A 21,702-nucleotide genomic window follows, 5' to 3' on the forward strand; every position below is an offset into this window, starting at 1 on the left:
GGTTGAAGGTAGGGAAATTGAGAGAGAGAAACTCTGTCCCGGACCAGAGGCCTGAACCAGGTAGGAATTTAGAGGCCCCAGCAGAGGGGCACAGAGATGAATTAAACAAGGCTTCTAGCCACAAGGCCTCCTCTAAGAAGAGAGGCCTCCTTAAGGCTAGAGCCTCAAGAAATAACAAGGGAAGAGAAAGAGAGTCAGCCTAACTTACCCACATCACAATTCAAAGGAAGCAGTCTGAGGTCTCACCAGACATCCTTCAACACCCAGTTCAAAGTGACAACTGCCTCCACAGGAAGTTACCATCATATTTAAAAGATAGCATCTTTTGTCACTTCCTGCATCCACCTCCAATTTCAAGTGGACAAATGGCAGCATTGATACTTTTTTGGACTGCCCAAAGGGCAGTCCCTTATTTTTGATTTGTCACTTACTATCATGTGTGGGTCACAGACCTCCCCCTCCCTACTTAATTCTAAGTTGGGTGGGGTGACATTATTCCTGGTGGCTAGAGTCTGAAAAAATGAATGAGGGTGAGCTAATTCCATTTACACAGCACATGAAGTAACTGAGGTTCTGTAAGGTTAAGTGATTGTCTACAATTACTCAGAGAGTAAAGAGCAGACCAGGCATTTAAATCCTGGTGTTATTAATCTTAATCTAGTACTCTGTCTCTTAAAATAAAGATGTCAAGAAAGAGAAAATATATCTTCCTTTTATGTGGATTTGGGCTAAAGGGAATAGTTTCCAAAACAGTATTTTTATTTGAGCAACTGTTTTTATGTTATTTTTCATGTAACAAATTATTTTAATTTTTATTGAAAATTCCCAAATATATAAGGAACTAAATCAAACTTTCAACAACAACAACAAAAAAATCAAACCATTCTGCAATTGACAAATGGTCAAGGGATATGAATAGGCAATTTTCACAGGAAGAAATTAAAAACTATCAATAAGCACATGAAAAAGTGTTCTAAATCCCTCTTGATTAGAGAAATGCAAATTAAAACAACTCTAAACCTACCAAATGTTGGCAGCAAAGGAAAGTGACAAATGTTGGAGGGGATGTGGCAAAATCAGGACACTAATGCATTGCTGGTGGAGTTGTGAATTGATCCAACCATTCTGGAAAGCAATTTGGAATTATGTGCAAAGGGCTTTAAAAGACTGCCTGCCCTTTGATCCAGCCATACCACTCCTGGGTTTATACCCCAAAGAGATAAGGAAAAATACTTGTACAAAAATATTTAAAATTGCGCTCTTTGTGGTGGCAAAAAATTAGAAAACAAGAGGGTCTCCATTAATTGGGGAATGGCTGAACAAATGATGGTAACTGTTGGTGATGGAATATTATTGCACTGAAAAGAATAATGAACTAGAGCAATTCCATGTGAAGTGGAATGACCTGCAGGTACTGATGCAGAACGAAAGGAGCAGAGCCAGGAGAACATTATACACAGAGACTGATACACTGTGGCACAATTGAATGTAAGAGATTTTTCTACTAGCAGCAATGATCAAAGATCTAGGACAATCCGGAGAAATTTATGAGAAAGAGCTATCCTCATCCAGAGGAAGAACTGTGGGAATAGAAATGCAGTAGAAAAACATATTATTGATCACATGGGTTGATGGGGATATGATTGGGATTTTGGCTTTAAAAGAGCACTCTATTGCAGATATGAATAATATGGAAATAGGTTTTGAACAATGATACACATATAACCTAGGGGAATTGCTTGTCAGCTCCAGGAGGAGGAGGGAAGAGGAGTGGGGAAAATCATGAATCATATAACCATGGAAAAATGCTCTAAATAAATTAATTAATTTAAAAAATATTTATTGAACTGTTCAGCAGAAATTTTATTTACTTTCTCCTGGATGCTCCTCCCAAGCCCAGCCTTCTAAAAGAATGGAATCCTATTATGCAAAAATCTTTGAAAAACAAACCAGGCTATATTTTTTATTACTTTAAAACCTGAAAAAGCAAACAACATGCTCAACAATATATTCTTCTGGGAAGTTTTCTAATTGTAGGCCTGAATGAAAATTGTCCAAAACAACATTTTGCCCTCTGGGAAAATGCCAGAAATGAAGGTTTAAGGTAATACATTAAGAATTTATTTCTTGATTTGGAAACCATATAACAACAAAATTCTGCATATTTTGTTTCCATGAAATGAAGGTACTTGCTTATCTTAAGCAGATCTCTTTATTTCTTTAGAGTGTCAAATAATAAATTATCCTAAGACCTGTTTGGACATTTAAAAGTGAGTGAGTGAGTGTGTGTGTGTGTGTGTCCTACACTCATAATGGAAGGAAATGCTAAATTTCAGTTGGAGGTTAGTGAAAATAAAGATGTAATTCCTGTTCTCCCCCATCCAAGATTTCAATATTCAGTTAGAAATAGAAAAAAAATTATGCATTAAAATCCAACCACATGGCATTTTAGAACACTAGTGGGACTTCATATCTGGATTGAATGGAATCAGGCATTAATTAGACAGTTGTTAAATCAGTCAAGCATCTACATCTATCATTTCACAGCTTTAGAATGGTCTGAGGTTCAGAGATTGTTAAACAACTTGCCTATAGTCACCAAGATAATAAATGTCATAGGAGAGATTTGAACTCAAATCTTTTTGATTTCAACTCCAGCACATTATCCACTACACCATGTTGCCAGATAAACTTTTGATACTGACTAATAAGTTATAAATAAGGCCTAGCCTAGTAATATATATATTTTTAAAACTCAAAGAGAAACTCAAAAGAGGATCTGATAAATTTATTCCCAATTAGCTTAGGTCACAGAGATCTGAGACTATAACAGGTTTGAGCTAGGTGATCCTGCCTGAATGAAAGCAAGCATTCGCTAATTAAAATAACATATGCATATATTATCAGGCATGTAATGTGGAAATCTCATAAAGCAAGTAAACAAAGGAACCCATGAGGTTTATGGCTGAAAACCATTGGGTTTGGGGTGGGTGGGAGGGAAGAAAGAGAAGGTTGCACAGAGAAAGTGACTTGAATGTCAAGGATCCTAAAGAAAAAAAACAAAGAATTAAGCATAATGGAAACGGGAAGAGGAACTCTTCTCTCCTGAAGAATTCTTTACCAACAAGTTAAGATAATAATCCTCAGATCAATTTAATCTTTTTTTTCCAAAGAAATAATCTTTCCCACAACTGGGAAACATAAACTATTTCCCCAAAGATACAGAACAATGAACAAGTACTAAGCCCCTATAGCAGCATGTGGAAGTAAAAGGAAAATAGATTAAGGCTAGAAAATGGAGTTTTCAAAGCCAAATTCTCCTAATTCTTCCACCCCTTTTCTTTAAGAGACTACATGAGAAGTATGGCCATCAAAGGGAGAGTGACACTGAATTTGAAGATAAATAAGTTAAAAAGAAATGTTAAGTTGAAAAAAAGTCATTATAAAATATTTTCTTTCTGTTCTCTTTTCCTTCAGGTTCCAAGGGAAGCTAGGTGGACAATTAATTTGTTGCCTCTGTAATAAAAACTGATTCTATAAAATCTAATCTCAATGATATTTAACAATACAAGTTAAGGAACAAAGGTTTAACTGAGTACCAAAACTGGTTGAATTTTGGTTCTGGGGACTAGCAAAGAACTGATCTTAGGATGTGTTTAATACTTAACTATTGTGAAATAAGGTAGGAGCAGGGCAAGTTTAAGTAGCATATGCCTTTATTATTATAAAGTAATTTACCAAATTAACATTAATTCAGAATTAGTTATCTGAGTAAGGTTTTATTAAATGCAAAATTTATGGTTCTATGGACACAGCTAAAATATTAAAATGTTTTCATTGCTAAGTCTAAAAAATAAAAGCTACTGCTCCTAAAATAAATTATTTTAAAGGAAAAATTCTTTTCATACATATAAAACAAGGCCTGAATGAAGTCAGTTAACTTTTTTTGGTTTATGAAGATACTCTTTAGCTTCTCATAAGACTTAAAATACTTTATAATCATAATATAGTTTAAGAACAAATAGATAAACTTCAGTAAATAAACTGAATATTTCAAAATAAAATGTAGCATTTTTTCTGACAATTGCTTTTCAGTAACATTTTAATCAAAGATGATAATTTAAAATCATCTCTTCAAAAAGAAACACAAAAGATAAACTATGTAGTCAGTCAAATATTAACAAAAGTAATTCTCTAACTGGCAGAGAAGGTGTTAATCTTCTCTGGTAGAAGTGTCCTGACCAGAGAGGTTTCCCTTATGCCAGTGAAATCAGAGATCCAATCCCTACTCCCCTATTAAATAAAAACAAAAACCTAAGTCAACATGAAGGCAGCAACAGGGTTTTTAAAAAAAGATATATTTGGGGCAGCTGGGTAGCTCAGTGGATTGAGAGCCAGGCCTAGAGACGGGAGGTCCTAGGTTCAAATCTGGCCTCAGAAACTTCCCAGCTGTGTGTCCTTGGGCAAGTCACTTGACCCCCATTGCCTACCCTTACCACTCTTCCACCAAGGAACTAATACACAGAAGTTAAGGGTTTAAAAATATATTTAAAAAAAAAAGATATATTTAGAGAAAGTGATAAAGTATCAAAATGAGAAATTATATTTTCTTTCTTATCCAATCACTATATCTGTCAACCTGGAGTGTGACTCCATTTAGTCAAACATAAAGATTTTTTTTTTTCTGACTTTGAATTTTTACTTTTTAGAAATTTTTTCCATGGTTACATGATTCATGCTCTTAGTCCTTTCCCCCTTCTCCCCCCCCCACCCGTAGCCAACGCACATTTCTACTGGTTTTAACATGTGTCATCATCAATCAAGACCTATTTCCATATTATTGATAGTTGCACTGGGCTGGTTGTTTAGAGTCTACATCATGTCCGCATCAACCCATGTGTTCAAGCAGTTGTTTTTCTTCTGTGTTTCCACTCCTACAGTTCTTCCTCTGAATGTGGGTAGTGTTCTTTTCCATAAATCTCTCAGAATTGTCCTGGGTCATTGCATAACTGTTAATACAGAAGTCTGTTACATTTGATTTTACCACAGTGTATCAGTCTCTGTGTATAATGTTCTCCTGGTTCTGCTCCTTTCACTCTGCATCAATTCCTGGAGGTCTTTCCAGTTCACATGGAATTCCTCCATTTTATTATTCCTTTGAGCACAATAGTATTCCATCACCAGCAGATACCACAATTTGTTCGCCCATTCCCCAATTGAAGGGCATACCCTTGCTTTCCAGTTTTTTTGCCACCACAAAGAGCACAGCTATAAATATTTTTGTACAAGTCTTTTTCTCTGTGCTCTCTTTGGGGTACAACCTCAGCAATGGTATGGCTGGATCAAAGAGCAGGCAGTCTTTTAGCGCTCTTTGGGCATAGTTCCAAATTGCCATCCAGAATGGTTGGATCAATTCACAATTCCACCAGCAATGCATTAATGTCCCAATTTTGCCACATCCCCTCCAACATTCATTACTCTCCCCTGCTGTCATTTTAGCCAATCTGCTAGGTGTAAGGTGGTACCTTAGAGTTGTTTTGATTTGCTTTTCTCTAGTTATTAGAGATCAGAACACTTTCTCATGTGCTTATTGATAGTTTTGATTTCTTTATCTGAAAATTGCCTATTCATGTCCCTTGCCCATTTATCAACTAGGGAATAGCTTGATTTTTTTATACAATTGATTTAGCTCCTTGTATATTTGAGTATTCAGATCTCTGTCAGAGTTTTTTGTTATAAAGATTTTTTCCCAGTTTGTTGTTTCCCTTCTGATTCTGGTTGCATTGTTTTGTTTGTATAAAACCTTTTTAATTTAATGTAATCGAAATTATTTATTTTATATTTTGTAATATTTTCTAACTCTTGCTTGGTTTTAAAATCTTTCCTTTCCTAGAGATCTGACAAGTATACTATTCTGTGTTCACCTAATTTCAAACATAAGAAAAAGTTTCACTATATTGTAATTAATCATTATTTTTTGCATGATTACCAAATATAATATTGAGACAAGGAAAAGTAGGTAATTACAAGTACCTGGGGGTAAAAGTGGGACTGAGCAGGATCAAATAAGGGATATTTTTTAATATTACTTTTTACAAATTCAAATATTTGTAAGGATAAAATGCTGCTTTCCAAAGTACATGGGTATTTATTTTGTGATGTCAAGTCATATGTGTGAAAGCTCAAGAACTCACAAATGTTCTATCCCAGGTCTGATGTATATGTGCTTTTTACATGATATTTTGCAAAAAACTAACATTTATGTTTGAACTGTCAAAGAAACAAATCTGTTGAAAAGCAGAGAAAATTAGAATAATTCCACAAGATAAGGATTTGAAATCTAGAAAAGTAATTATCACTTAAACATCAAACTCATAAAAGCTGATGCTCTATAGATATTATTATAATATTCAAAAAATATTTTTGAACTCTTACTTTCTATCTTAGTAAGAACTGTAAGATAGAAAAGCAAAAGCAAGAGAAATAGGGTTAAGGGACTAGGGACAAACATTTCCTAGCTGTCCTGCCACCCCTATAAATACTATTTTAAAATAAAATCCTAAGGAGTTAAGTCAAGTCAGTGCTTACTATGGGTAGACATTGTGCTAAGTGCTGGAGATACAAAGAAAGGCAAAAATAGTCCTTGCTCTCAAGGAGCTCACATTATAATGGAGAAGATAACACATAAACACAACTATGCACATGCAAGACATATCCAGGGTAAGTTGAAGGTAATTTTAGAGGGAAGGCACTAGCCCTGGGAGGAAGTGGAAAAGGTTTCTTATTGAAAGTAGCATTTGAGCTGAGTCTTGAAGGAAAACAGAAAACTATATTTTTAAAAGAATAAGGTACAAAAATTCACTAGATCACCAAAATTTAGCTCTCTTGTACTCAAGACTCAGTCAAAATAACTGAAAGCAATATAAAAAAAACTCATCTCATACATATTGTTATTTAGCTGGCAACAGTATACTAGACTACTGACATTTCATTTGTTTTTCTTTTAAGTTTCAATATCCTTTAAATGAATACTGCACTGGTCAGAGTAAAGGTAAAGCATTATTCTCAAATCTGTCTTGAATAAAACTTGAGAGCAACATGCATTTGGTTTTTTTTTTTAGTATATACTTACATTTTTCTCCTTTCAAAGAGATTTTACTTTAAGGGCATAGAATATATTTGAAATATGATAAAGAGTTGGAAGGAATCTCAGTTGCCATCAAATTTACAGACTTAATTTACAGACAAGAAAAGTCAAAGTCAGAGAGGTCAGTCACTTTTCCAAGGTCATACAGGTAGTAAAGTGGCAGAGGAGGATTTGAATCTAGGTTCACTGATTCCAAATCCAAAACTCTTTCAAGTTCACATGCTGCCTCCAAATTAGAAGATGTGTCAAAAATGGAATATATAGCTCAGATCTTATTATTAGTATTAAAATGCTATCACTGCAAATAACAAAGAAGGCTGAGTTTCAAATTTGTGAAGATACCAATGAATAAAGAAATACACTTAAGAATGATAAATGATAGTCACATATTGACTCTTACTTTGTTTCATCTTATGGAAGTCACCAACTCTATCCTTTGAAGTCTGCTTTAACATGTCTGTCTGAATTTTGTGGTCATTTTCATTCTCCAAGTTTGGGCCAGGAATTAAACGCTGAAGAGGATTGAGAGGTATCTGCTTCAAAATGTCAGAGTTTCCAATGTGGCTAACATGCAAACCTGTAGCATAAAAACATTAAGTTAATTTTATATTTGAAAAAGCCTACTATTTCACAATAACTAAATGATTCCGAAGAGCTAAGAAAACCTGACCTCTTGAAGATGAGTACTAATGTGACTTTCTCCTCCTAGTCCCATTCCTAGCTTCTGGATTTTTTAATCATACTTCTTGCCTCATCCTGGAACTGAATGACTGTGGCCCTGTGACCTCTTTGTCTGGAAATATCCAACCACCTCCGTGGTCTTTTCAACCAGGAATACCCCTCTGTAAGATTCAATTCCTTCTCCCAAAAGTGAGTTTTTGTTGGCTTCCATTTATTCCTGTGGCCCTCATAAGTATATCCTATCCCCCATTCCCATCCCCTTCAGCTTTGTAGCTTGTGTATTGTCCTTTTGCCATCAGAATATAAGTTCCTAGAGGACAAGGATTGTCTTTCTTCTTTATTGTATTTGTGTTTATTAGTTTATCAGACACAGTTGTCTGGTACATAATAAGGGCTTAACAAATGCTTGTTTCCTTTCTTTATTTTGACAACTTTATTATTTCTTGATTTATCCCTCACTATAGATATGCTTTCAGATGTTCATAATTGGCATACTGTTCATTACTAAATACATATCTATAGTACTGATTAACAAAATTCTCTCTGATACCAAAAGATTAAAATATGGTAGTTATCTTTTCCTCTAAACAGTTTTCTGTATGGCTTGTTTGCAACACCAAAATTCAATTTTAATTCACTCATTGCTGGCCACCCTTACCTGAGATATGACCTGACCATGAAATTGAATAAAGTCAAGTCATCTATAAGAGATGAGTCAAATTCACTGCATATTAAAACCATATTTGAGATGCTAATAGTATACAATAACTAAAACACTTAAGAGTGTATGTGGGTATATCATACAGCCATTCTGACTTTTTCTAAGTGGTTTCACGTGGATTACATACAATGTTGTATATATACCTGATATTGAAGTCTTTTCCAACAAAGTTTCTCACACTCTGAAATGGTATCATCAGTAGTCAAACAAGGCTGAAAAAGTCTATTCGTTAGTCACTTCCTAATGTCCTGATTCTTGGTAATTATCAGAGAGCAAAGATGCTTTAGTAAAGGAGTTTTTAACTTTTCTTTAAGTCATAGACCCCTTTGGATGTCAAGTGTGTTTGTTGCCTATACTTATAATGGAAGGAAATGACAAATTTGAGTTATAGATGAGTGAAATTAATAATTTTTTTTCTACTGAAGTTCATGGATTCGTGAAATCTAAGGAATATGTGGGGCCCATAAAAATCCTTCTGAATATTAATATTTCTCATGTCTTTATTCTTCTTTAAGATAGTAGTTCCAAATGAGTACAAAAGATATACACTGCACATACCAAAACCTAATGTAAATTTATTACTATTTAGTCTGGCCAGGATGTACAACTATTATTTAGTATCCAAATAATTTTAACCCAATTTTCAGATTGAGTTATGCTTCAAAATATAATCTTTACATTAATTGGAAAGGCAATCAAATGTGTCCTATGCTAAAATTCAGAGAAATATATGTCCTTTAAGAGAACAGCTAAATATCCACACCATTGGCTAATATATATTTCAAAATTATAACAAAAGATGGGAAAACATAAATGCTTCCTTAGTGTGCCTTAAAAAACTGTCTACATTCACTAGTTCTCAAAAAAAGTTAGTTTTTATTATAGTTTCAAAACTATTGATGAAATACAATTATAAAAGTTCATACCTGGTGCCATGTTTGGGGGATGAGGCTCTGCAGTTGGAGGATGTAAGTTTTCTTGATGGCTTTCACGTTGAGAAACTGAAATAAGGGGCTTCTTTAAAGCTAAAGAAAAAAAATAGACAAAAATGTGATTGTTATCAAACAACCAGGTATCTATCTACTGTATGATCATAGAGGCTTATTTTCACTTTAAAACTTTTTTGAAATTTGATACATTTATTTTGACATAATAGGCACTTCCTAACACTGAAATATCACATGCCCCCAGCACCTTCCCTTAAATAGTTAATCAATTAACTGTTAACAGAAAAGGAAGCATGCACCTATTGATTCTGATAAAATAGTACACTACACTGATTATTTGCTGAGTTTTTGTTATCTCACCATGCAGACTTTATTTACACTGTTGTATTTGTTAGGTGTATTCTTATTTGTTCTAGTTTTACAAAGCTTACAATTGAAATATTTGAAATTACAAGGATTTGAATATTCATACTCATTCATTATATCATCAGCCACATATCAGAGTAATGAATAAAATTAAATGTCCAATTACAGTGCTGCCCAGAGATCAATGTGAACACTATAAGTGAACTACTAAGAAAGTAGAGCAGAACCTGCTCTAATAATAGCCTTTGTTAACTCAATACGATAATAGATTCAAACTTCAATGGAAGATGTTTGTGTTTCTATTCTTGATTATTGTACCTTAGTAAATAAACAATTTCTAATGTGAGAAACTTAAACAAACAAAAACATCATTCAGACTTTACATGGATCCTAAACAGAATTTTATTTCTCAAAGGGGATTTCATTTTTGAGGAAGAAAAAAATACAAACACAATAACAAGTTGGCACTACCAACAGTGAAGTGTGAGCATTTAATATAATAAAGTCCAGTTAATAGAGTTTTGAGCATAGTGTTGTGTACAATTTTACCAACAGAAAGGCTTCTACTTGTACAGGGTTCACTATCCCTTGAAAAAGAGGAACAACAAAGATGGAAAAGTTCAGCCCTGTTGGGGAGAAACTGGGGGAGGAATTGATGATATACTTATAAAACTGGTAGACTACCCAAAACTATAATGTTAAAAGGTGTTACAATACTGGGCTCAATCAAAAAGGATGAAATTTAATGAGGGAAATTTTGAAGTTAAATACCAGAGTACAAAAAAATCACTGAAAGTACAAGATCAGGGAGGAATGGCTAGAAAGTAGCTCATCTAAAAAAATACATAGTGTTTTTAGTGGACTATGAATTTATTATGAATTAGCACTGTGCTGAGGCAGCCAAGAATGAATGCAATCTTAGTTTGCATTAATTTTAATGCATTCCCTTTGGGTACCCCTCCCCCCCCCGCCATATCCTGTCTATGTCATGTTTGTAAATAGTTGTTTTAATGTTGGCTCCTCTATTAAACAGTGAGCTCCTTGAGAACAGGGACTGAGTTTTTGCCTTTCTTAGTATACTTTGCAAGTGCTTGGCACATGTTAGATACAAAACAGTGAGCCTCCCTGTTGGTCTGTCAGTTATTTATTAGTGACTGACGTAGTGGTCAAGAAGACCTGCTGTTTTCTGTTCTGGGCACATAACACCTAGAATATTCCAGTATAATTTGTAAAATATACAAAGAAAGGGACCCAGGATGGTGAAGATCCTTGAGTTCATACATATAAGAATTAGCTGAAGGAACTATGGATATTTAATTTGGAAAAGAGAAGAATATACAGCTCCACAACATACTTTTCACCCAAACCCTTCTCTCTACTCAGATATTTTGCCAGCTTAGTTCAGGTGTACATCACCTCACACCTGGATTATCACCAAACTCAAATTTGGCTCTTGCTTCAATTTTCTCATTACTCCAGCCTATCCTCCACAATGCTACTAAAAGGTTTTTCCTTATACACAGATCTGATCTTGTGATTTCCCTACCGAATTCAAGGGGCTCCATGTTGTAAGGATAGAATAAAATAAAAACTTTTCTGTTTGATTTTTAAAACCCTAGTAACCTCAACCTGTAGCTCCAGACTCATTGAATGTCATTCACTACATACTTTGTGATCCTGACAAACTTTCCTTCTCTCTGTTCCTCATACACTGACATTCTATCTTCCCTCTTAATACTTTTGTATCGCCTACCCAATGCCCCCTCTGTTTTGTTGGGAATTCATACCCTCTTTCACCTCTGCCTCAATAAATTCTCTTCAAGATACTGCTTAAGCACCAACTTAGATGTGAAGTCTTGCCTCTTGTTATCCAGGTCAATTTTTGAATGAGATATTTTAAATTTTCTTCTATTTTTCAGGTTTTTATTTAACTTTAATATTCTTGTTGCTTTGTGGAGTTGTTAACTTCTATTTGGTGCATTCTAATTTTCAAGGAATTAAGTTACTTCAGTATTTTTTTGTGCCTTTTGTGCAACATTGTTAATTCTCTTTCCAAATCTTTTTTACAAGGTTCTCATTTCTTTTTTATTTTTTCCTGTAATACTCACCTCAATTGTAAAAACATTTTTTAGCTCTTGCTTCATCTCTTCTAAGAATTGTAGTTGAATTTGTGGTTAGTCTCTCGGTGTATGCTTGAGGCTTTGCTTATGGATGTTTTGGAATTATTCTTTTCTGCTGAGTATTTCATGAGTATTGCTATCAAAATCATAATTTTTTTATGGTGAGGATTCTGTTCTTGTTTATTCTTTTTTAGCTTGCTTCCTGTCTTTGGATTTTGTGTTAGGTCTTGGCTCTGCATATTGTTAGAGGAAATGCCTGGGATGCCTCCTCAAGGTACTGAGAGTTGAATGATGTCAGCAATAATTCATGACAAGGACCTGAAAGCTTTCAATGTTCTCAAATTGGTCTGCACAGGGAAAAGTTGTATTTCTGCCCACACAGCCTAAGCTTTGTCAGTTTCTAATGTAGATTTGGGTATGAGCAACATGTTTTTGTCCTTGTGCTCGTTCCAGTAGACTGCTGCTGACTTCAGCCACTGTTAGTCAACTAGGAATCTCTGTTGGTTGAGTGATGGGTGCCTTTTGGTCTGGGATTCCTCTTCTAGTGCACGCTTCAGACTGGGATGGAGGCTGGAACTGAGACTCTGTTCCACCCTTCCAGTCAGAACCACAGAGCTGCTGTTTGATTGTTAACTTGCTCCTTTCTCAGTACAAGCTGAGGGCAAGCAACTACTACTCACCCTTCAATTCCACCCTTGGATCTCTGACTTGGAACTGAGTGAGATATGAGCAATGGTGGCCAATTAGCAGCTTTTCTTTCACTCTGCACAAGTTTTGCTCCCTCTACACTGGATTAAAGGGTCTCTTCTTGCCCTCACACATAGCCTTTCTGGGCTAGAACACACAGTGAGCATTTCCTTGCTTTTCTGGCCAGAACATGCATTCCCAGTGACCACAGACCTTTCCATCTCTCTCCTTATGATGACCAGGGCTGAAAAAATGACCTAATGTTTGTTTGTTTGTTCCATTGGATTTCCTGATCAGGCCCTGGTCTGGTGTATTTTTTTAGATCTGTTTGGAGGATTTGGGGGTTAACTTAGGCTGTGCTTACTGCTGTTCTATCATTTTGGTTCCATCATTCTGTATAAAATTGCATATGTACCTATCTTCCTCATTAGAATGTAAGATACTTACTTGTGAGTAGGTATTACTTTATTCAACATGCATTTATTAAGTAAATAATTTTTGTAAAGCACTATGCTAGGTGCTAGTGATATAAAGAAACAGTTCTTGCTCTCATGGAATTTACATTCTGTAAGGAGATAAGACATACATACACATATGTGTATATAAATATATATGTGTGTGTGCAAGGAGGGGAGGGTAGAAATGATAAAGACAAGAAAGGAATAATTTCATCCCAAAATTACAAAATATTAACAGAGGACAAAGGTGGGCCCCCTGAGGAAGGGAAGGAGAAAAGATCAGAACCAAAAAAAAAAGGGGGGGGGAGATTTGATCCCACAATTGGCTCACAATTTGATGCAATTTTCAATTAGATTTTACATTATAAATTGATAAATGTAACTGTGAAAAATTTTCTAATGATTTGAATAGGTACTAATGGTATAGTGTACATTCATTTATTGTGATAATTGGTTATTAGTTAAAAAATAGAATTTCAGCAAAATTAAAAAATGTATAAAATGTAGTGAAAAAAATTGTTTATTAGGACTTGCAATGTATAATGATTACAAATTTGAATGATTAGACTTACCAAAAATGCTTGTTAAACTGAATTTGAGAATTGATAAAATGTATTTAATAGCCAGCCTGATGCAAAAAGTTTTTTCCTTTTGTCTTAAAGAAGCAGATGAACAACAAAACTTCTGACATTAGCTGCTTAACAAATATTAAGTTTTCAAAAAAATGAGTATAAAGTACATAAGAATTGAATATGTACCATTATATACTTAAGAAAATTAAATAAATTTGACTTATAAGTAAAGAAGAAGGTAATATTTGCTTGGCATATGAAAACAAAGAATTGGATGCTAGTAGAATCAGGCTAATAAGAGTAGCTCTCTTAGCTATGATAGATGATGCTTGTCATAAAGGCAAAAGGATCTTGAGTCTCGATGGAAGCCATAGCAAGACTAATAATCCAACTGAGGCTATACAAAAAGCTCAGAGGAAAAGTCTTGTTGGGGAGGCAGTCTTAGAAACTCTAGTTACTAAGTTAGTAAACTACCTGATTTGAGGCCAAAAATTCCCTGAGCAAAAGGTTCCCTTACGGTCTTATGTGTAGTACAGAGACGGGGGACATAACAGTTTTGTAGGCTTTGGCTGAGTTCTTATGTCAGTTAGGAGTTTAGAATCTTGGAAAAAAGTTTCAGTTGGACCTGGGAACTCATGGAGGGAACCAGGGTCTAGCTGAGCTCCTTCTTCTCCTTCTTGAGATTGAAAACCTAGCCTAGCTTTGGAGTGTTTTTGAGATTTGTTAATTTAGATAAAACCTTTGAATCTCCACACCCTACCTCATTTTCCTACCTTAATTTCCCTTACCCAAATGTCTGTGAGAAGTGAATAAGGAGAGTGAATCAGAGTTAGTTCAAATCTGTGAGAGTTTAGCTCTACCCTTGCAGTAATTTATTTAGAGAGGTTTTGTAGCCATCATCCTAATCCCTTTTTTTAAAATTTTAAACCCTTAACTTCTGTGTATTATCTCATAGGTGGAAGATTGGTAAGGGTGGGCAATGGGGGTCAAGTGACTTGCCCAGGGTCACACAGCTGGGAAGTGGCTGAGGCCAGGTTTGAACCTAGGACCTCCTGTCTCTAGGCCTGGCTCTCACTCCACTGAGCTACCCAGCTGCCCCATCCTAATCCCTTTTGATTTCAAAATCACCTTGAGAGCTGAGTAAAGGCAGTACCTTTCTCAGACTCCATTCCTGCTTCCCTTCTCCCACCTGAGGTTTCTCTAAGCAGCTGATAGGGCTTCCTTGATCCTTTTACCCTGACAATCTAACCTGAGAAGACAATAAACCCCTTTGTGTTTAAAACAGACCTTTTAGTTACTTTCTTAGTTAATTAGTAAGAAAGGGAAGAAGAGGAATAGAATCAACATACTCTGGGTTTGAGGGAAGCCGGGGTATCCATTTTGAAAGAGGTATAACTTCAAAACAAGTCCCTTCCTGTGAAATTAACTAAAACCTGTAGTTAATTTCAATCAGTCTATTTCCTTTCAGTGTTTGTCTTTAGCCTAAGTCCTAGTCTGTAATCCCTGCTGCTGTTTGCCTGTTTAGATTAGTTCATCCTCTCCCTGGCAATACTTGTTACCTCAGTGTTATACTCCCTGAACTCAGACATTCCCTTATTTCTCCTACCATCTCAACTGCCATCCTTCATCATTGAACCTTCCTCATCCACTATATTGCCTTAACTTCCCTACTACCTAGTCTGTTCACTTGATTACCTCCAGTTTTGGATCCTACCAGTTATTACCCCTAGCTTCAGCCTCATATTATATCCTGCATCTCTCTATTACATCCTACCTAATCCCATATTACCTCCCTAGCAAGTTCCTTATAACATCTTTCCAAATCCCCTATAACATATGCTGAAACCATGGAGAAATACAAACTCTCCTTTTCTTCATCTGCCTATGACAAATCACTATGGTCAGCAGGAACAGTATACCCTAAAACACACTCTGAAAAATGCCCTAGTAAAAAATAAAATTTTAAAAGCTGCATTTCCAAGGAAATAGAATTGTAATTTAGCTTTCTAGCCTTACACAATTCACATAAATCATACACTCACTTACTTTGCTTTCATTTGTTCATTTTATATAAAAAAGGAGATGTAGCCCCTAGTAGTGGGAACAGGCCCCAATAAAATCACAGCCATAGCCTAACTAGAACCAGTCATATAGCCCCATGATTTCAACTGAGGTTTCTAACCCCCTCCCTGCTGTACCTTGTAGCAACTGCATGTCCTTCAAAGAAACTAATGGTACAGGGATTCTATAAGAATCTGGTCACACACTGACATATTGATTTATTATCCTATAGAAAACTGTCTAAGCTTCTGCAAGGTAAACTAAATCATTGTACTAAGATTGTAAATTATTACTAACCATTGTCTATGTAAAAGGATTACCTAATCATTTAGCTTATGTAACATTTCCCTATAAAATACTAGTTGTGATGAAATAAACTTCACCATGATTCATAATCAGTATCTTGTGGTCCTCCCAATCCCAGAAACTTATCCATCCTTCTCATCCCATCTCCTGAATCCACAATTACTGTCAGCTAGCATGACAGAAGATGCAATATTGCAGTCATGCCAGTACACCTTTAGCGAGAAGTTTTTATCCAAGTCCATAGCTTCATCCAGGTTTGCAGGGTGTTTCACATGTAGAGCACCTTAAAAGTGCGAATAACACCTTGATTCATGGGCTGAATGAGCGATGTGGTATTTGGAAGCAAGAACTCCATCTGGATGCCATTATATGACAGATCAACAGCATGGCCTCCAGCACTGTCCATGATTAGAAGCACTTTGAACTCAAGGTTTTTTTTCTGCCAGATAAAGATTAACCTCTGGGATAAAGCACTGGTGGAACCAATCAGCCATGATGTGTTTCATAATCCAGGCCTTGGAGTTGTGCATTCAGTACACAGGCAAAACATTCTTATTTTTGTTTTCTAGGGCCCTTGGGTTTTTTGACTTATAAATAAGTCCTGGCATTATTATAAAGCCCAAAGCTTTCCCATTCACAATCAGAGTTACTTGATCTTTTGAGGGCTTAAAACAGGGGCTTTGACTTCATCATTAGTAGTAAAAGTGCAAGACAGCATCTGTTTCCAAAATAAGTCCACATCAACCATGTTAAAAACTTGTCCAGGCTTATAGCCTCCTTTCCTGGATAATGGATTTGAATATGTCGTTCATGTACTGTTTGGCTCTGGCTTTATTCACAGAGGCAGTTTCTCCATGCAGAGAAATGTTCCTTAGTCCAAAGCATCTCTGAAATTTGTCAAACCAGCCCTTGCTGGCACTAAATGGGGTCGGTCTGGTAAAAGAAGCACTCAAAGGTCCTTCTTCTGCAAAGTCCTCCTCATCTTCCATCCTCGTCACCACCATGAACATCCATGCTTTCTGCAAAACTATCATAAAGTTTCTTGTCCTTCATCTGGATGTGCTGGTATCCAGTAAGATATTCTTCTTCCTGCAATCATTTATCCACAGGGCCAATGCAGACTCTATCCTCACAATAGTCTCATTGCAGGAAGTGACCACCCTCTTTGTAGTCTTATTAAAAGTCATAGTTGCTATAGATATAATATTCTTCTCATCTTTCTTTATGTAGCAAAAAATAGATTCATTTATCCCATAATGGCAGCCTACAGCCACGTAGCTTTTGCCTTCCCTTAACATGTTGAGAAGTTCCATCTTTTCTTTGATGGGAAGTATATTCCTCTGGTGCTTGGGTACACTGCCAGGAGCCTTAGAAAGTGCAGAGGGCTTGAAATAAATTCGAACTTTTACGAAAATTTCACAAAACGTGACACCGCAGAGCTGTGTGCATATGTTCTATGCACAGCAATCAGACATTGATGTGAGGTAGGCAAGGAGAAATGCTGAACGTATGGATATAGTGTGGGAGAGCAAACAGATCAATGCTACAGTCACTGAGCCAATCAGAGCCCAGGATACAGAACACAGAGCTGTGGTTGATCACCTTTCATTCCATCAGCCAATAGAGTGCTGTGTACAATCTCACATTGGCAAACTTGTGCAAGTGGTAGTGGCATACTGCATTTCCATTATTACAGTACAGTATTCATTTGCAAAATCCTGTGATAAGGCAAAAACTCCGTGATAAAGAATTATGTATATATGCACATATATATATATTAAACCTGCAATACAGTGAAGTCTTGATAAATGAACTGAGATATAGCAAGGGACAATTGTATTGATTCACATATAATCACTTGTATTAAGAAATATAAGAAAGGAGTCACAAGAGGTTTTTAAATTATTACAAAAGTAACCAATCTTATAAAAAGCAGTTTATTAAAATGAAGACTCTTTGCAAAATTGCATAATCATATAGGGGCAGAGCAGTAGACACTTTCAAGTTATAGTACAAAAGACTAGATATTTTATGCCAAAAATTTCAAAGGATTTTTGAGTTTTAAAAAAATTACCATTTTCTAAGTGAAAATAATAAAGGGAAGCAGTAATTTTGTAATCAAGATTTTCCCCTGAAATTTGTGAAGCTGGTCAATATTTCTGAGAAAATGTAGTATTCTAAATAAATCAATGCATGGTCCTCAAATTCAGACCATTATTCAGAGAGAAAAAATAATTATAGTTATAAAATATTTTCAAATTTAAAAAATACTAGCAATCCAAATGAAATATAAGTAAAGGTCTTATTAAAATAACCTGATGCATCTAGAATAACAATAAGGAACAGACTTGCCATGGACAAACATGACACAATTTGGTATTACTTTATCTCAACAATTATAATTAATAGACAACTAGACAGTATCATAAAAGAAGCACCTGAAGCTGAAAACTTTAAAGGTGTTTGGTTACAAGAGAATAAACAGTTCTCTATCTTATCAATCAAGGGAATACAAATTTTATTGGAGTTCATGATATCTTTAGGTGAAATGACCTTTTTCCATTTCAGCTATTCTAATAACATAATTATGATCTCAATTAATAGTTTAAAAAGAAATATGAGATCAAGAAACTAGCAATATGTCAGGTTAATTGCTTTCTACGAATGTCTTCTACTTCAAAGAGACAAAATTATGATCCAGGTGTAGAGTGATTACAGCTAAATATGAAAATAAGAAGGCAGACACCACCCATGCTAGGTAAGGTAAAAATTTTATGAATAACCAGAGAACTTTAATACATAGAGGTTTCACTTAGCATGTTCCTCTCAGCAGCCTCCATGTGGCAGCAAGCACAAGCATTTTGGACCTTGGATAAGGACCTTCAGGATATATGAGGCTGCAGGAATTCTGTCCAATCATTCTCCCAGGAAACATACTCCACCTTCTGAAAATAACATCAAACAGATTTTTCCCAACTCTATGAAACTAAGGAAGAAAGTGGAGTAGGAACCAATTAGACTGAAAAAGTACTGATGCAGCTGTTAGGCCAGGCTTGCTAGAAATGGGCTAGAAAAGCTTAACTGAGGTCTGACTTATTTCTCCACAGATTGTTCAGAGCACCGACATTGGCAAACTTCATGTTTCTCCATGTGAGAAGGTACTGAGGCAAAGCTGTAGCCAGGCTTTTTTTTTTTTACCCTTTCCTTCCATCTTTCTCTAATTTGGTTCTAAGGCAGAAGAGTGGTACAGGCTAGACATGTGAGGTCACACATCTAGGAGGCCAAATTTGAACCCAGGACCTCTTCTCTCTGGGCCTGGCTCTCTATCCAATGACCTACCTTCTTGCCCCTGAAACACAGTCTTAGAGGACTGTATTTCAGTAAACAAAATAGGGCACACCAAAATATGAGGGATGAAGAATATATGAAATAGCCTCAAAAACCAAAGATATTAAGAAAAGCCTCAATAAAAGCCCATTATAAACAGAAAAATCCACACACAGAATCCTTAAAACTGTGAAGAAAGATCAAAGTAGACTTAGCAAATATTATAATATGAAGAAAAGAGGACCAATAGAGCCTATGGAAAGACAGAATCTTATGGAGCCACCAGATATTATTAAAAAAAAAACGATAACCCAAGTAACTGGAGTAGTTTACAAGAAAAATAAAATTCACAAAAGAAATTAGGAATGAATAATTTAGGTCACAAGTTAAGGCTTTCAATGTAGAAAATAGAGCACTTAAAACAAAATTTAAATACACAGAGTAGAAAAAAATTGAATCCTTTGGAGACTTTTTTATAAAGAGTAGATGGTATGAGAGAAAGAACAATAGATCTGGAATATAAAAACATAAAACATATAAGCGGAGGAAAATTTGACAGAATAGAAACAAAAGGCAACATATATGAATTAAGAGATAACTTAAAGATTACAAGTCTTCCAGAAGAACAACATGGAAAATTGAAAAAGTACAAGAAAGCACTCTGGAACTCCTAAATACACATAACAAAGCACCAACTGAGAAATCCACATATTTCCACCTGAAAAGCTATAGATATACTCCAAATTCCAAAATCTCTAGTATTTAAGTTTAACAATTTCAATGACAACAAATTTTGTAAGGGGTCAAGAGATATGAAAAAAAAAAAAGAAGTTTTAGATGTCATAGAACTAGTCTGCATTTGTGAGAAATTACAGAAAGGAATGGCATAGTATATTCTGAAATTCAAAGGAGTTTAAGCTGCAACCCCAAAAAACATTTCCTGAAAATCTCAATCAAAGAAAAAGAGGTACACTTTCTTTTTTTAAATTTTTTAAAATTTTGAATATTTTCCCATAGTTACATATTTCATGTTCTTTCCCTCTCTCTCAAACTTCCCCTACCCTCCCTTAGCCGATTGCACAGTTCCACTGGGTTTTACATGTAACATTGATCAAGAAAGAGGTACGCTTTCAACAAAAGAGAGGTATGAGGCTTGATCCTATACCAATCCAGCCATGAGCAGTTAGACATGCAAATACACCAAACAGAAGCAATAAGATAAACAATTCTATTAAAAAATTATAAATAAAATAAATTGTCTAATGTTTTTAAAGAGAAAGAATGACCAAACAAATGTCAAATAAAGAACAAAGAAGGACTGACAAAGTATAAAAAGAACACAAGGGGCTAAAAATTTAGAAGGAACTTAAAGAATAAAGAGAAAAACTGAATGTGAAAGAGTTGAACTGGCACTCCATATACCTATTTATGGAAAGGAACTGCAAAGTGATAAGTTACATTAATGGAGAGAGGAAAGGTAGAGAAGAGAGGATGCAACTTAATACCGAATCTATGGGAGAACAGCCAAGGAATGGTGATCTCTAATTTCTCTAAGCAAAGAAGGGGATTGTGAGAGAATGAAGAGGAGGCTGGGATGGGAACAATGTGAATCTTGAAAGGGGTCTTGAAAGGAAGGGGAAGGGATGGTGACTATGACCATTACCAATGGGAAAAAAGGTATGGTATTGTAGTAAAAGATAGGGACTTGTGTTGGGTTTAATCTGGGGGGAGTTAGTCTAGGAAACCATCTTCTTTAAAAGTGCTATTCCAGGGGGCAGCTGGGTAGCTCAGTGGATTGAGAGCCAGGCCTAGAGACAGGAGGTCCTAGGATCAAATCCAGCCTCAGACACTTCCCAGCTGTGTGACCCTGGGCAAGTCACTTGACCCCCATTGCCTACCCTTACCAATCTTCCACCTATAAGTCAATACACAGAAGTTAAGGGTTTAAAATTTAAAAAAAAAAAAGTGCTATTCCAAACTGGAAAATGTGGGTATGCCCTTCAATTGGGGAACAGCTGAACAAAATGTGGTATATGCTGGTGATGGAATACTATTGTGCTCAAAGGAATAATAAAATGGAGGAATTCCATGTGAACTGGAAAGACCTCCAGGAATTGATGCAGAGCGAAAGGAGCAGAGCCAGAAGAACAATGTACACAGAGACTGATACACTGTGGCAAAATTGAATATAATAGACTTCTGTACTGGCAGCAAGGCAATGGCCCAGGACAGTTCTGAGGGACTTATGGTAAATAACGCTACCCACATTCAGAGGAAGAACTGCAGGAGTGGAAACACAACTGCTTGAA

General features: G+C 35.6%; 1 protein-coding gene across 2 annotated transcripts in view; it reads right to left on the reverse strand.

Moving 5' to 3' along the window:
* The window catches only part of GOLM2 (golgi membrane protein 2), a 117,164-nt gene that overhangs the window by 22,579 nt on the left and 72,883 nt on the right, over positions 1-21,702 (reverse strand). For both annotated transcript variants that reach the window (XM_044665079.1, XM_044665078.1), the window contains exons 7-8: positions 9,476-9,574; positions 7,548-7,724 (exon numbers count right to left, since the gene is read on the reverse strand). In XM_044665079.1, coding sequence (XP_044521014.1) covers positions 7,548-7,724; positions 9,476-9,574 — 276 coding nt within the window. The remainder of the gene's footprint in view (positions 1-7,547; positions 7,725-9,475; positions 9,575-21,702) is intronic.

The sequence above is a fragment of the Gracilinanus agilis genome, chromosome 2, assembly GCF_016433145.1.
Source record: "Gracilinanus agilis isolate LMUSP501 chromosome 2, AgileGrace, whole genome shotgun sequence".
NCBI classification, from domain to species: Eukaryota; Metazoa; Chordata; class Mammalia; order Didelphimorphia; family Didelphidae; genus Gracilinanus; species Gracilinanus agilis.